Genomic DNA, 14,215 nt, shown 5'->3' with positions numbered 1-14,215 from the left:
TGGTCTACAAATGACAGATTCAGATCGAAAGCTATACTGTTCATGGGGCGGCAGGGTAGCCTAGTGGTTAGAGTGTTGGACTAGTACCCGAAAGGTTGCAAGTTCAAATCCCCAAGCTGACAAGGTACAAATCTGTGATTTTGCCCCTGAACAAGGCAGTTAACCCACCGTTCCTAGGCAGTCATTGAAAATAAGAATTTGTTCTTAACTGACTTGCCTAGTTAAATAAATAAATTATTGTGGACTGTGTTCAGCCCCATATATTGACTTTTCATATGTGTACTGAATCTGATTGTTGTATTTTGTCAATGTGAATGTCTGGATCACCAGGGAGATTGAGAACTGTGATTGTCACATATATCTTCACACTTCCACTAAACAGATGGGGAAGGAGAGAGACTGAGGGGGATTGATTATCTGGCCCAGGTTACCATGCTGGGGGGGGGGGTTTACACAGGGTGAAAAATGATTTCATTTGTTTTGGAACCAGGTTGCCTCCCATGGTTGTTTGATCAACAGGACTTAAGTTCCCAAATGTAAGAGGACTCCCCTGGTATTTACATATTTGCAGAAATTCATTCAGGTGTATTTTGTGGCTTTTGGCGAATGCCTTCTAATTCTCTAAAGTCGTACTGTTGCTACTTCCTGTAAGCACACAGTCCAGTTCAAAGTGAATGATGCCAGGACCAACTGTCTGTAAACACACAGTCCAGTTCAAAGTGAATGATGCCAGGCCCTACTTCCTGTAAACACACAGTCCAGTTCATAGTGAATGATGCCAGGCCCTACTGCCTGTAAACACACAGTCCAGTTCATAGTGAATGATGACAGGACCAACTGTCTGTAAACACACAGTCCAGTTCAAAGTGAATGATGCCAGGCCCTACTTCCTGTAAACACACAGTCCAGTTCATAGTGAATGATGCCAGGCCTCTGTGCAAATGGCTTGTTTGTATATAAGCCTACTGTAGCTCTGATTGGCTATGGGGCACCAGTCTGCGTAGATTCTGGTCGTGGACGAGACAGATGTTTAATTTACTGCAGTGTTTATTAATTGTCCAAACACACGGCCACTCTATATTGTGATAGAATTTTCACAAATGTCTTACTCTACGTCATTCCCAAACATTCTATGCATTTATGAAAACGTGAAAATGACCAAATCTAAGCTCTGGCTTGTCAGAAAATGTAAAACCAAAAAAAAAGTCACCCTATTCTTCCTGGGGGTGTAGTTGGACAGATTTGAACAAGATGTCATGTTGTTAAAGCGCTGTCAGTTCCACTTTAAGTAGCATTGGAAGACAGGATCCATCAAACACACCGTGTGTCATCACAGTGGTCTCTAACTTGTGGTTAGACTCGCTCAGGTGGAACAAATTTAAACTTGCGGTCGTTTTTTTTTTCCAATGCTGAATTGAATGTCATTGAGAAAACAGAAAGGTGTCGAAATGTTTTTTTTTTTCCCACAAACATCCTTCCTAAATTTAAAAGTAAACATCCTGTTTTTCAAAAGTATCTGTAATCCGATTACAATAATTAAAAAATATATGGTAATGTAAATGATTATATTTTTTCCCCACTCAGATTACATGTAATCTGTTACTCCGCAACCCCTGGTAATGAGTTCGGATTCTGTGTTTTCACGTGCAAAAGTGATTATTTAGATTAAAACGCTGCATTTACCTTCCCAATGAAAACTAGTTTGTAAAAGTCGAACATATATATTGTATGGAAAATAGACGTGTTTCTGGACGTCGCAACACGCTGCCTTGTTGACGCCCTGCTACGTCACAAGGCTGGGCGGGTCAGTTTCTATGCCGTCATATCCCCTGGGGGACCGGGAGCCAATAGCGTCGCTCGACAACCCGGAAGAAACAGCAGCCCGAAAAGAGCGCCTGGATTTCAATTTTAGAACAGATACGAAGACATTGACAGGTTCGTTTATCTTTTCAACCTAAGCAACATTTTAATGTCGTGTGTACAGTTATATCGCTGTAAATGTGTAATTCGAGTCACATTCCAGTCGCTACCTTTAACCATGTAGCTTTCCTCGACGTTGTCGTGGAACTTTGCAGAAAACAGGGCTAGCTACGTTCGCTGTTTGTTTGTTAAAGCTAAACGTTATTTGCGGTGCTCACGTAGAAAAACATTTCAGTTCTGTTTTTTAAAACTATTTTTTTGTAGCACTGTTGTCCTGTAGGTTATAGAAAACGCGTTACTTTGTCGCATGCAAGACACATTTGAACGCGCAAAAGCGGCGAGGGAGGAGTGCCCTTCTCATATTGAACAAGTAATCTGCTCGGTTAGGTTGTCAACAAGGCAGCATGATGCATCGTCCTGAAACACATCTCCTTTTTTCCGAACGACTTTTCATTTGGAATGCAGAAAAGTCGTGTTTATCAAAAGGAATCACTTGTACCCGTGTGAACACAGAATCCCAGAATCCCTTGCGTCACTGTTGTTTTGCGCCGACTTCCGCCATGGTCTTTGAATAGAGTACCACAGTCATAATACTCATATAACCGAAGGGTCAAACAAGAAAATGGTTCCAATTGTTTTTCCAACATACATTTTTCCCATAACAGATTTTTAGAAACCCTTTTTTAGGGTGCTTCTACACCTGCATTGCTTGCTGTTTGGGGGTTTTAGGCTGGGTTTCTGTACAGCACTTTGAGATATCAGCTGATGTACGAAGGGCTTTTATAAATTTGATTTGATTTAAAATAAGGTAGACCTTTTTCTTCTATTGTGTTATTGACTGTACGCTTGTTTATTCCATGTGTAACTCTGTTGTTGTTGTTGTTTGTGTCGCACTGCTTTGCTTTATCTTGGCCAGGTCGCAGTTGTAAATGAGAACTTGTTCTCAATTAGCCTACCTGGTTAAATAAAGGTGAAAAATATATTTTTAAAAAAAGTCTGTGTTCAGCTTATGCTTAACCCGGCACAATGTTTTTGATAACGAAATCTCTATTGGACAAGGCAACTTTTTTAGCAATATATTTGCCTGTATTTACCTCCCAAAAATAAAATGCAAATTATCATAAAGAGCTACATATGCCATGATCTGGACAAGACTGCCACATTGAGGCAACTCAAACTCTGAAGTTTGTATGTAGCATTGTTTTCCCTAAGATGTATACTTTCAGCTTTTTCTGAACTCACTTCTCTCGCATCTAAAACATGGAGGTATGGTCTGCGCAGAACAAATACACTGCTGCAGTTGACCTAGCCTGCGTCAGTTGACCTAGCCTAACCCGTGTCAGTTGACCTAGCCCAGCCCGTGTCAGTTGACCTAGCCCGCGTCAGTTGACCTAGCCTGCGTCAGTCGACCTAGCCTCTCCCGTGTCGGTTGACCTAGCCCGCGTCAGTCGACCTAGCCTCTCCCGTGTCGGTTGACCTAGCCCGCGTCAGTCGACCTAGCCTGTCCCGCGTCGGTTGACCTAGCCCGCGTCAGTCGACCTAGCCTCTCCCGTGTCGGTTGACCTAGCCCGCGTCAGTCGACCTAGCCTCTCCCGTGTCGGTTGACCTAGCCCGCGTCAGTCGACCTAGCCTCTCCCGTGTCGGTTGACCTAGCCCGCGTCAGTCGACCTAGCCTCTCCCGTGTCGGTTGACCTAGCCCGCGTCAGTCGACCTAGCCTCTCCCGTGTCGGTTGACCTAGCCCGCGTCAGTCGACCTAGCCTCTCCCGTGTCGGTTGACCTAGCCCGCGTCAGTCGACCTAGCCTCTCCCGTGTCGGTTGACCTAGCCCGCGTCAGTCGACCTAGCCTCTCCCGTGTCGGTTGACCTAGCCCGCGTCAGTCGACCTAGCCTCTCCCGTGTCGGTTGACCTAGCCCGTGTCAGTGTCTTTTTATTTTTTTATTTTTTTTACCTTTACCTTTATTTAACCAGGCAAGTCAGTTAAGAACAAATTCTTATTTTCAATGACAGTCTAGGAACAGTGGGTTAACTGGTCTAGGAACAGTGGGTTAACTGGTCTAGGAACAGTGGGTTAACTGGTCTAGGAACAGTGGGTTAACTGGTCTAGGAACAGTGGGTTAACTGGCCTAGGAACAGTGGGTTAACTGCCTGTTCAGGGGCAGAACGACAGATTTGTACCTTGTCAGCTCGGGGGTTTGAATTTGCAACCTTCCGGTTACTAGTCCAACACTCTAACCACTAGGCTACCCTGCCGCCTCTACACTCTAACCACTAGGCTACCCTGCCGCCTCTACACTCTAACCACTAGGCTACCCTACTAGTTAACCTAGCCTAGCCCGCGTCAGTTGACCTAGCCTGTGTCACAAGCCAATCACAGGATGTACCATTTTTGCTTCAATTTTGTCATTTGCAATCTGGCCAGGTTGATATCCAGATTTTAATCTGGTTCCATCGCACAGTGTGACGTGATGATCGCAATAGACTGAATCTGACGTACAGTCTGAAAAGGTTTTTACTGCTTATGGGGAAGACCTCCAACGTCTGCTTCTTATTGGCTAAGAGGTGTCCTCCCCTCATGCTAATGGAGAAGACCTCCAACGTTTGCTTCTTATTGGCTAAGAGGTGTCCTCCCTTTCTCTCTCTCCCTTCATGTCCCCTGGCTAAGAGGTGTCCTCCCTTTCTCTCTCCCCTTCATGTCCCCTGGCTAAGAGGTGTCCTCCCTTTCTCTCTCCCCTTCATGTCCCCTGGCTAAGAGGTGTCCTCCCTTTCTCTCTCCCCTTCATGTCCCCTGGCTAAGAGGTGTCCTCCCTTTCTCTCTCCCCTCATGTCCCCTGGCTAAGAGGTGTCCTCCCTTTCTCTCTCCCTTCATGTCCCCTGGCTAAGAGGTGTCCTCCCTTTCTCTCTCACTTCATGTCCCCTGGCTAAGAGGTTGTCCTCCCTTTCTCTCTCCCTTCATGTCCCCTGGCTAAGAGGTGTCCTCCCTTTCTCTCTCCCTTCATGTCCCCTGGCTAAGAGGTGTCCTCCCTTTCTCTCTCCCCTCATGTCCCCTGGCTAAGAGGTGTCCTCCCTTTCTCTCTCTCCTCATGTCCCCTGGCTAAGAGGTGTCCTCCCTTTCTCTATCCCCTCATGTCCCCTGGCTAAGAGGTGTCCTCTCTTTTCTCTCTCCCCTTCATGTCCCCTGGCTAAGAGGTGTCCTCCCTTTCTCTCTCCCCTCATGTCCCCTGGCTAAGAGGTGTCCTCTCTTTTCTCTCTCCCCTTCATGTCCCCTGGCTAAGAGGTGTCCTCCCTTTCTCTCTCTGTGTGTGTGTGTGTGTGTGTGTGTGTGTAACCCAGTGCTATCTCTGACTCCCTCCTCTCTCTCTCTCTCTCTCGTCCCTGAACTAGGAATACTCCCTCATTAGTGTCATCTCCTCTGTAGCACCACGGAGCAGGCTGAGACACCTGGGTTGTGTGTCCCAAATGGCACCCTATTCCCTTTTTATAGTGCACTACTTTAGACCAGGGCCCATAGTGCACTATATAGGGAATAGGGTGTCATTTGGGACGAGCGTTAGAATCCTGGGCCATTACTTAGTCTGAGGGCAGCGCTTTAGTAGCAATTAACCCCAGTGACATCTCCCAGGGTGCCCGAGTGTCAACGACAGCCTTCCACTAACTAACACACTGTAAACAACAGGGTCTGATTAAGGACACACAGAGTGCCTTTCTGGGAGGGAGAGAGGACGGACTGGGTCAGAGAGAGAGCGAGGACGGACCGGGTCAGAGAGAGAGGGAGCGAGGACGGACCGGGTCAGAGAGAGAGGGAGCGAGGTCGGACCGGGTCAGAGAGAGAGGGAGCGAGGGAGGACGGACCGGGTCAGAGAGAGAGGGAGCGAGGGAGGACGGACCGGGTCAGAGAGAGAGGGAGCGAGGGAGGACGGACCGGGTCAGAGAGAGAGGGAGCGAGGGAGGACGGATCGGGTCAGAGAGAGAAGGAGCGAGGGAGGACGGACCGGGTCAGAGAGAGAGGGAGCGAGGGAGGACGGACCGGGTCAGAGAGAGAGGGAGCGAGGGAGGACGGACCGGGTCAGAGAGAGAGGGAGCGAGGGAGGACGGACCGGGTCAGAGAGAGAGGGAGCGAGGGAGGACGGACCGGGTCAGAGAGAGAGGGAGCGAGGGAGGACGGACCGGGTCAGAGAGAGAGGGAGCGGGGGAGGACGGACCGGGTCAGAGAGAGAGGGAGCGGGGGAGGACGGACCGGGTCAGAGAGAGAGGGAGAGGGGGAGGACGGCCCGGGTCAGAGAGAGAGGGAGAGGGCGAGGACGGACCGGGACAGAGAGAGAGGGAGGGAGCGAGGACGGACCGGGACAGAGGGAGGGAGCGAGGACGGACCGGGACAGAGAGAGAGGGAGGGAGCGAGGACGGACCGGGACAGAGAGAGAGGGAGGGAGCGAGGAAGAACCGGGACAGAGAGAGAGAGAGGGAGGGAGCGAGGACGGACCGGGACAGAGAGAGAGCGAGGGAGCGAGGACGGACCGGGTCAGAGAGAGAGGGAGGGAGCGAGGACGGGCCGGGTCAGAGAGAGAGAGGGAGGGAGCGAGGACGGGCCGGGTCAGAGAGAGAGAGGGAGGGAGCGAGGACGGACCGGGTCAGAGAGAGAGAGGGAGGGAGCGAGGACGGACCGGGTCAGAGAGAGAGAGGGAGGGAGCGAGGACGGACCGGGTCAGAGAGAGAGAGGGAGGGAGCGAGGACGGACCGGGTCAGAGAGAGAGGGAGGGAGCGAGGACGGACCGGGTCAGAGAGGGAGGGAGGGAGCGAGGACGGACCGGGTCAGAGAGGGAGGGAGGGAGCGAGGACGGACCGGGTCAGAGAGGGAGGGAGGGAGGGAGGGAGGACGGACCGGGTCAGAGAGGGAGGGAGGGAGCGAGGACGGACCGGGTCAGAGAGGGAGGGAGGGAGGGAGGGAGAGAGGACGGACCGGGTCAGAGAGAGAGGGAGGGAGCGAGGACGGACCGGGTCAGCGAGGGAGGGAGGGAGCGAGGACGGACCGGGTCAGCGAGGGAGGGAGGGAGCGAGGACGGACCGGGTCAGAGAGGGAGGGAGGGAGAGAGGACGGACCGGGTCAGAGAGAGAGGGAGGGAGGGAGGACGGACCGGGTCAGAGAGGGAGGGAGGGAGCGAGGACGGACCGGGTCAGAGAGGGAGGGAGGGAGGGAGGGAGAGAGGACGGACCGGGTCAGAGAGAGAGAGAGGGAGGGAGCGAGGACGGACCGGGACAGAGCGAGAGCGAGGGAGCGAGGACGGACCGGGTCAGAGAGAGAGGGAGGGAGCGAGGACGGGCCGGGTCAGAGAGAGAGAGGGAGGGAGCGAGGACGGGCCGGGTCAGAGAGAGAGGGGAGGGAGCGAGGACGGACCGGGTCAGAGAGAGAGAGGGAGGGAGCGAGGACGGACCGGGTCAGAGAGAGAGGGAGGGAGCGAGGACGGACCGGGTCAGAGAGGGAGGGAGGGAGCGAGGACGGACCGGGTCAGAGAGGGAGGGAGGGAGCGAGGACGGACCGGGTCAGAGAGGGAGGGAGGGAGGGAGGGAGAGAGGACGGACCGGGTCAGAGAGAGAGGGAGGGAGCGAGGACGGACCGGGTCAGCGAGGGAGGGAGGGAGCGAGGACGGACCGGGTCAGCGAGGGAGGGAGGGAGCGAGGACGGACCGGGTCAGAGAGGGAGGGAGGGAGAGAGGACGGACCGGGTCAGAGAGAGAGGGAGGGAGGGAGGGAGAGAGGACGGACCGGGTCAGAGAGAGAGGGAGGGAGGGAGCGAGGACGGACCGGGTCAGAGAGGGAGGGAGGGAGAGAGGACGGACCGGGTCAGAGAGGGAGGGAGGGAGGGAGGACGGACCGGGTCAGAGAGAGAGAGAGGGAGGGAGCGAGGACGGACCGGGTCAGAGAGAGAGAGAGAGAGAGAGGGAGGGAGAGAGGACGGACCGGGTCAGAGAGAGAGAGAGAGAGAGAGAGGGAGGGAGAGAGAGAGGACAGACCGGGTCAGAGAGAGAGAGGGAGGGAGCGAGGACGGACCGGGTCAGAGAGGGAGGGAGGGAGCGAGGACGGACCGGGTCAGCGAGGGAGGGAGGGAGCGAGGACGGACCGGGTCAGAGAGGGAGGGAGGGAGAGAGGACGGACCGGGTCAGAGAGAGAGGGAGGGAGGGAGGGAGAGAGGACGGACCGGGTCAGGGAGGGAGGGAGCGAGGACGGACCGGGTCAGAGAGAGAGAGAGAGGGGGGAGGGAGAGAGGACGGACCGGGTCAGAGAGAGAGAGAGGGAGGGAGCGAGGACGGACCGGGTCAGAGAGAGAGAGAGAGGGAGGGAGCGAGGACGGACCGGGTCAGAGAGAGAGAGGGAGGGAGAGAGGACGGACCGGGTCAGAGAGAGAGTGAGGGAGAGAGGACGGACCGGGTCAGAGAGAGAGGGAGGGAGGGAGAGAGGACGGACCGGGTCAGAGAGAGAGGGAGGGAGGGAGGGAGAGAGGACGGACCGGGTCAGAGAGAGAGAGGGAGGGAGAGAGGACGGACCGGGTCAGAGAGAGAGAGAGAGAGAGGGAGGGAGGGAGAGAGGACGGACCGGGTCAGAGAGAGAGAGAGAGGGAGGGAGAGAGGACTGGGTCAGAGAGCAAGGGAGGACTTGTTCAGAGAGCGAGTGAGCGAGGGACTAATTGCATCACCAACCACAGTTCCTTCCTCAACACTGTGTCCTTGGGTCTTCTGCAATACTAATGGTTTATGAGCTCTATGCAATACTTATTCCTTGACGATGTAAAAAATATTAGTGTGACTGTTAATATTGGATATAGCTTTTTCACAAACTTCTAGATTCTAGAGATTTCTAGGCCTAGTGAATTTCAGAAACCTATAATGTTTTGGAAAAAGTCAGGAAAATGTCCAATGTTTTATTCTCTACAGATCTGAGGTCAGTGTCCTCTCCCTAATGATTTCATCTGTCTACAGTTCTGATCTGAGGTCAGTGTCCGCCCCACTAAGACCATGAGTTTCTCCCCCACCCCCGTGGGCCCGCCCGGCAGCCGTAGTGTCCAGGAGCAGAGAGAGAAGTGGGAGAGGAAGAGAACCCGTACAGTCAGGGCCCTGGTCCAAACTGAACAGAAATACTGTAAACAACTACAACTAGTCAACACGGTATGTGAACAGCGACCTGCTATTTATACTGTCATATGTGCCAAATTACACCCTATTCCCTATATTGTGTTCTAGTTTTGATGTGGACCCATGGGGCTCTGTTCAACAGTAGTGAACTGTGTGTAGAATAGGGGGTCATTTTGGGACTCGACCATTTGTCTGCTGAAACAGGAAAGGGGATACCTAGTCAATTGTACAACTGAATGTGTTCAACAGAAATGTCTTCCGCATCCACGCCCAGTTGATGTTGGGGGTTAACTGCCTTGCTCAAGGGCATAACGGCAGATTTGTCCGCCTTGCTGGCTCTGGGATTCGAACCAGCAACCTTTTGGTTACTGGCCCGACGCGCTTAACCTCTTGGCCACCAACTGCCCTTACTATTGACCCGTATTCATAGTGTCTCAGAGTAGGAGTGCTGATCTAGGATCAGTGTTTTGGATCATAATGAATCTGATTACATAGAGGGGGAGGGGGGGGGGGGGCTGATCCTAGATCATAATGAATCAGATTACATGGACAGGGGGGGCTGATCCTAGATCATAATGAATCAGATTACATGGACAGGGGGGGCTGATCCTAGATCATAATGAATCAGATTACATAGAGGGGGGGCTGATCCTAGATCATAATGAATCAGATTACATAGAGGGGGGGCTGATCCTAGATCATAATGAATCAGATTACATAGAGAGGGGGGCTGATCCTAGATCATAATGAATCAGATTACATAGAGGGGGGGCTGATCCTAGATCATAATGAATCAGATTACATAGAGGGGGGGCAACAACAGGCCCGTGATGACCCCACATTGGAGAGGAGAGGGGTGTTCTCCGCTCTTTCTACAATCTACATTGTTCTCTTGTATTATGTTGAATACACCGAAGTTCAGTACATCGACCTGAACGTGTAGGCTACGGCCAATAGGAAACAGGCCATTTGGCATGTCGACCTGCTGTGTATTGAACGTGTAGGCTACGGCCAATAGGAAACAGGCCATTTGGCACATCGACCTGCTGTCTAGTGAACGTGTAGGCTACGACCAATAGGAAACAGGCCATTTGGCATGTCGACCTGCTGTGTATTGAACGTGTAGGCTACGACCAATAGGAAACAGGCCATTTGGCATGTCGACCTGCTGTGTATTGAACGTGTAGGCTACGGCCAATAGGAAACAGGCCATTTGGCATGTCGACCTGCTGTGTATTGAACCAATAGGAAACAGGCCATTTGGCATGTCAACCTGCTGTCTAGTGAACGTGTAGGCTACGGCCAATAGGAAACAGGCCTTCTGGCATGTCGACCTGCTGTCTAGTGAACGTGTAGGCTACGGCCAATAGGAAACAGGCCTTCTGGCATGTCGACCTGCTGTCTAGTGAACGTGTAGGCTACGGCCAATAGGAAACAGGCCTTCTGGCATGTCGACCTGCTGTCTAGTGAACGTGTAGGCTACGGCCAATAGGAAACAGGCCATTTGGCATGTCGACCTGCTGTGTATTGAACCAATAGGAAACAGGCCATTTGGCATGTCGACCTGCTGTGTATTGAACGTGTAGGCTACGGCCAATAGGAAACAGGCCATTTGGCATGTCGACCTGCTGTGTATTGAACGTGTAGGCTACGGCCAATAGGAAACAGGCCATTTGGCATGTCGACCTGCTGTGTATTGAACGTGTAGGCTACGGCCAATAGGAAACAGGCCATTTGGCATGTCGACCTGCTGTGTATTGAACGTGTAGGCTACGGCCAATAGGAAACAGGCCTTCTGGCATGTCGACCTGCTGTCTAGTGAACGTGTAGGCTACGGCCAATAGGAAACAGGCCATTTGGCATGTCGACCTGCTGTCTAGTGAACGTGTAGGCTACGACCAATAGGAAACAGGCCATTTGGCATGTCGACCTGCTGTGTATTGAACGTGTAGGCTACGGCCAATAGGAAACAGGCCATTTGGCATGTCGACCTGCTGTGTATTGAACGTGTAGGCTACGACCAATAGGAAACAGGCCATTTGGCATGTCGACCTGCTGTGTATTGAACGTGTAGGCTACGGCCAATAGGAAACAGGCCATTTGGCATGTCGACCTGCTGTGTATTGAACGTGTAGGCTACGGCCAATAGGAAACAGGCCATTTGGCATGTCGACCTGCTGTGTATTGAACGTGTAGGCTACGGCCAATAGGAAACAGGCCATTTGGCATGTCGACCTGCTGTGTATTGAACGTGTAGGCTACGGCCAATAGGAAACAGGCCATTTGGCATGTCGACCTGCTGTGTATTGAACGTGTAGGCTACGGCCAATAGGAAACAGGCCATTTGGCATGTCGACCTGCTGTGTATTGAACGTGTAGGCTACGGCCAATAGGAAACAGGCCATTTGGCATGTCGACCTGCTGTGTATTGAACGTGTAGGCTACGGCCAATAGGAAACAGGCCATTTGGCATGTCGACCTGCTGTCTATTGAACGTGTAGGCTACGGCCAATAGGAAACAGGCCATTTGGCATGTCGACCTGCTGTGTATTGAACGTGTAGGCTACGGCCAATAGGAAACAGGCCATTTGGCATGTCGACCTGCTGTCTATTGAACGTGTAGGCTACGGCCAATAGGAAACAGGCCATTTGGCATGTCGACCTGCTGTGTATTGAACGTGTAGGCTACGGCCAATAGGAAACAGGCCATTTGGCATGTCAACCTGCTGTCTATTGAACGTGTAGGCTACGGCCAATAGGAAACAGGCCATTTGGCATGTCGACCTGCTGTGTATTGAACGTGTAGGCTACGGCCAATAGGAAACAGGCCATTTGGCATGTCGACCTGCTGTGTATTGAACGTGTAGGCTACGGCCAATAGGAAACAGGCCATTTGGCACGTCGACCTGCTGTGTATTGAACCAATAGGAAACAGGCCATTTGGCATGTCAACCTGCTGTGTATTGACCGTATAGGCTACGGCCAATAGGAAACAGGCCATTTGGCACGTCGACCTGCTGTGTATTGAACCAATAGGAAACAGGCCATTTGGCATGTCAACCTGCTGTGTATTGACCGTGTAGGCTACGGCCAATAGGAAACAGGCCATTTGGCACGTCGACCTACTGTCTATTGAACCAATAGGAAACAGGCCATTCGGCATGTCGACCTGCTGTCTATTGAACCAATAGGAAACAGGCCATTTGGCATGTCGACCTGCTGTGTATTGAACGTGTAGGCTACGGCCAATAGGAAACAGGCCATTTGGCATGTCGACCTGCTGTGTATTGAACGTGTAGGCTACGGCCAATAGGAAACAGGCCATTTGGCATGTCGACCTGCTGTGTATTGAACGTGTAGGCTACGGCCAATAGGAAACAGGCCATTTGGCATGTCGACCTGCTGTGTATTGAACCAATAGGAAACAGGCCATTTGGCATGTCAACCTGCTGTCTAGTGAACGTGTAGGCTACGGCCAATAGGAAACAGGCCATTTGGCATGTCAACCTGCTGTGTAGTGAACGTGTAGGCTACGGCCAATAGGAAACAGGCCATTTGGCATGTCGACCTGCTGTCTAGTGAACGTGTAGGCTACGGCCAATAGGAAACAGGCCATTTGGCATGTCGACCTGCTGTGTATTGAACCAATAGGAAACAGGCCATTTGGCATGTCGACCTGCTGTGTATTGAACGTGTAGGCTACGACCAATAGGAAACAGGCCATTTGGCACGTCGACCTGCTGTGTATTGACCGTGTAGGCTACGGCCAATAGGAAACAGGCCATTTGGCATGTCGACCTGCTGTGTATTGAACCAATAGGAAACAGGCCTTCTGGCATGTCGACCTGCTGTCTAGTGAACGTGTAGGCTACGGCCAATAGGAAACAGGCCATTTGGCATGTCGACCTGCTGTCTAGTGAACGTGTAGGCTACGGCCAATAGGAAACAGGCCATTTGGCATGTCGACCTGCTGTGTATTGAACCAATAGGAAACAGGCCTTCTGGCATGTCGACCTGCTGTCTAGTGAACGTGTAGGCTACGGCCAATAGGAAACAGGCCTTCTGGCATGTCGACCTGCTGTCTAGTGAACGTGTAGGCTACGGCCAATAGGAAACAGGCCATTTGGCATGTCGACCTGCTCTGTTGTGCGCTGCCAGACTCCGGTATTGCAGTCAAGTTCCGATATGCTGAGCTGCTGTTTGTGACATCACGATGTCGTCACCGTTGACGATGGCCCACAAACATTGTCGATTTAAAAACAACAAAAAAAACATTTAGACGATGCAATGGTAAAATCGTCCAGCCCTAGACTAGAGTACCGTTGGGCACGCGGACTAGGAGTAATTGAGTTGTCTGTGGTCTAATCTCCTAAACCGTTTCAGTCTCATGGGAATCCAATGGAACCCATGCAGCTAGATAGCAGACAGGCTTAGCTAGACAAATGGAGAGACAAATACTAAGTTATTTTTTCTTGTCTCTGTGTGTGTGTGTGTGTACACGTCTCTGCGTGCGTGTGTGTGTGTGTATGTTTGTGTGTGTGCTCTCTCTTGCAGTACTTTGTGGAGATTCTGAAGGCCAAAGGCACCCTGAGGCAGGACATTAGAGAAAGCATCTTCAGTTCCATTCCATCCGTCTATTCAGTAAACCAGTAAGTATCTCTTTAATAATTCATGATGGGGAGGGAGGGGGGGGGGGGACATTAATTGGCACCCTCCCTGGCTCTCTCACTAGTAGTTCAGAGTGTTGGTTTGACAGGCCTCAGACAGCTGAGGGCCTTGTCTACTGGAAGCCTACACAAAAACCCGATTCCAAATGGAGAAAAAAAACATATCCTCAAGAAAATAAACAAATCAGCACCGACTTCACTGAAAACCTTCAGGCCAGCGTGACGGCATGAACAAGGTGAACCAAACCTAACCGCTGTCCTCCTTGCCATGTTTAATATCTCTCTGTGGGTGTAAATAACAACCATGTCAGATTTGGATTTCTACAACCAGCTATGTTCTTGAACCCTCCAACTCAACTCTGGTCCTGGAAACCAGTTCTACTGCATCTAATCAGGATCTGATTTTTAGACCTGAGACACCAGCTGTGGGTGTACAATGAATGATCAGGTCGAACAGAGAACCAGTAGGGTCAGAGTGGAGTACCCTCTGTTTTGGTAGTGTTCCG

General features: G+C 51.8%; 1 protein-coding gene across 1 annotated transcript in view; it reads left to right on the top strand.

Annotated features, from left to right (window-relative positions):
• Window positions 1-1,871: 1,871 nt before the first annotated feature.
• The window catches only part of LOC139394413 (rho guanine nucleotide exchange factor 39-like), a gene marked incomplete at its 3' end in the record, with an annotated part of 71,656 nt that continues 59,312 nt past the window's right edge, over window positions 1,872-14,215 (top strand). Inside the window, exons 1-3 of the mRNA XM_071142472.1 lie at window positions 1,872-1,935; window positions 8,890-9,075; window positions 13,597-13,691. Of these exons, the coding sequence (XP_070998573.1) occupies window positions 8,926-9,075; window positions 13,597-13,691 (245 nt within the window). The remainder of the gene's footprint in view (window positions 1,936-8,889; window positions 9,076-13,596; window positions 13,692-14,215) is intronic.

This window comes from Oncorhynchus clarkii, unplaced genomic scaffold, assembly GCF_045791955.1.
Source record: "Oncorhynchus clarkii lewisi isolate Uvic-CL-2024 unplaced genomic scaffold, UVic_Ocla_1.0 unplaced_contig_13987_pilon_pilon, whole genome shotgun sequence".
Classification (NCBI taxonomy): Eukaryota; Metazoa; Chordata; class Actinopteri; order Salmoniformes; family Salmonidae; genus Oncorhynchus; species Oncorhynchus clarkii.
The sequence above is the reverse complement of the archived record's forward strand: the minus strand, read 5'-3'. Positions and strand labels throughout refer to the sequence as shown.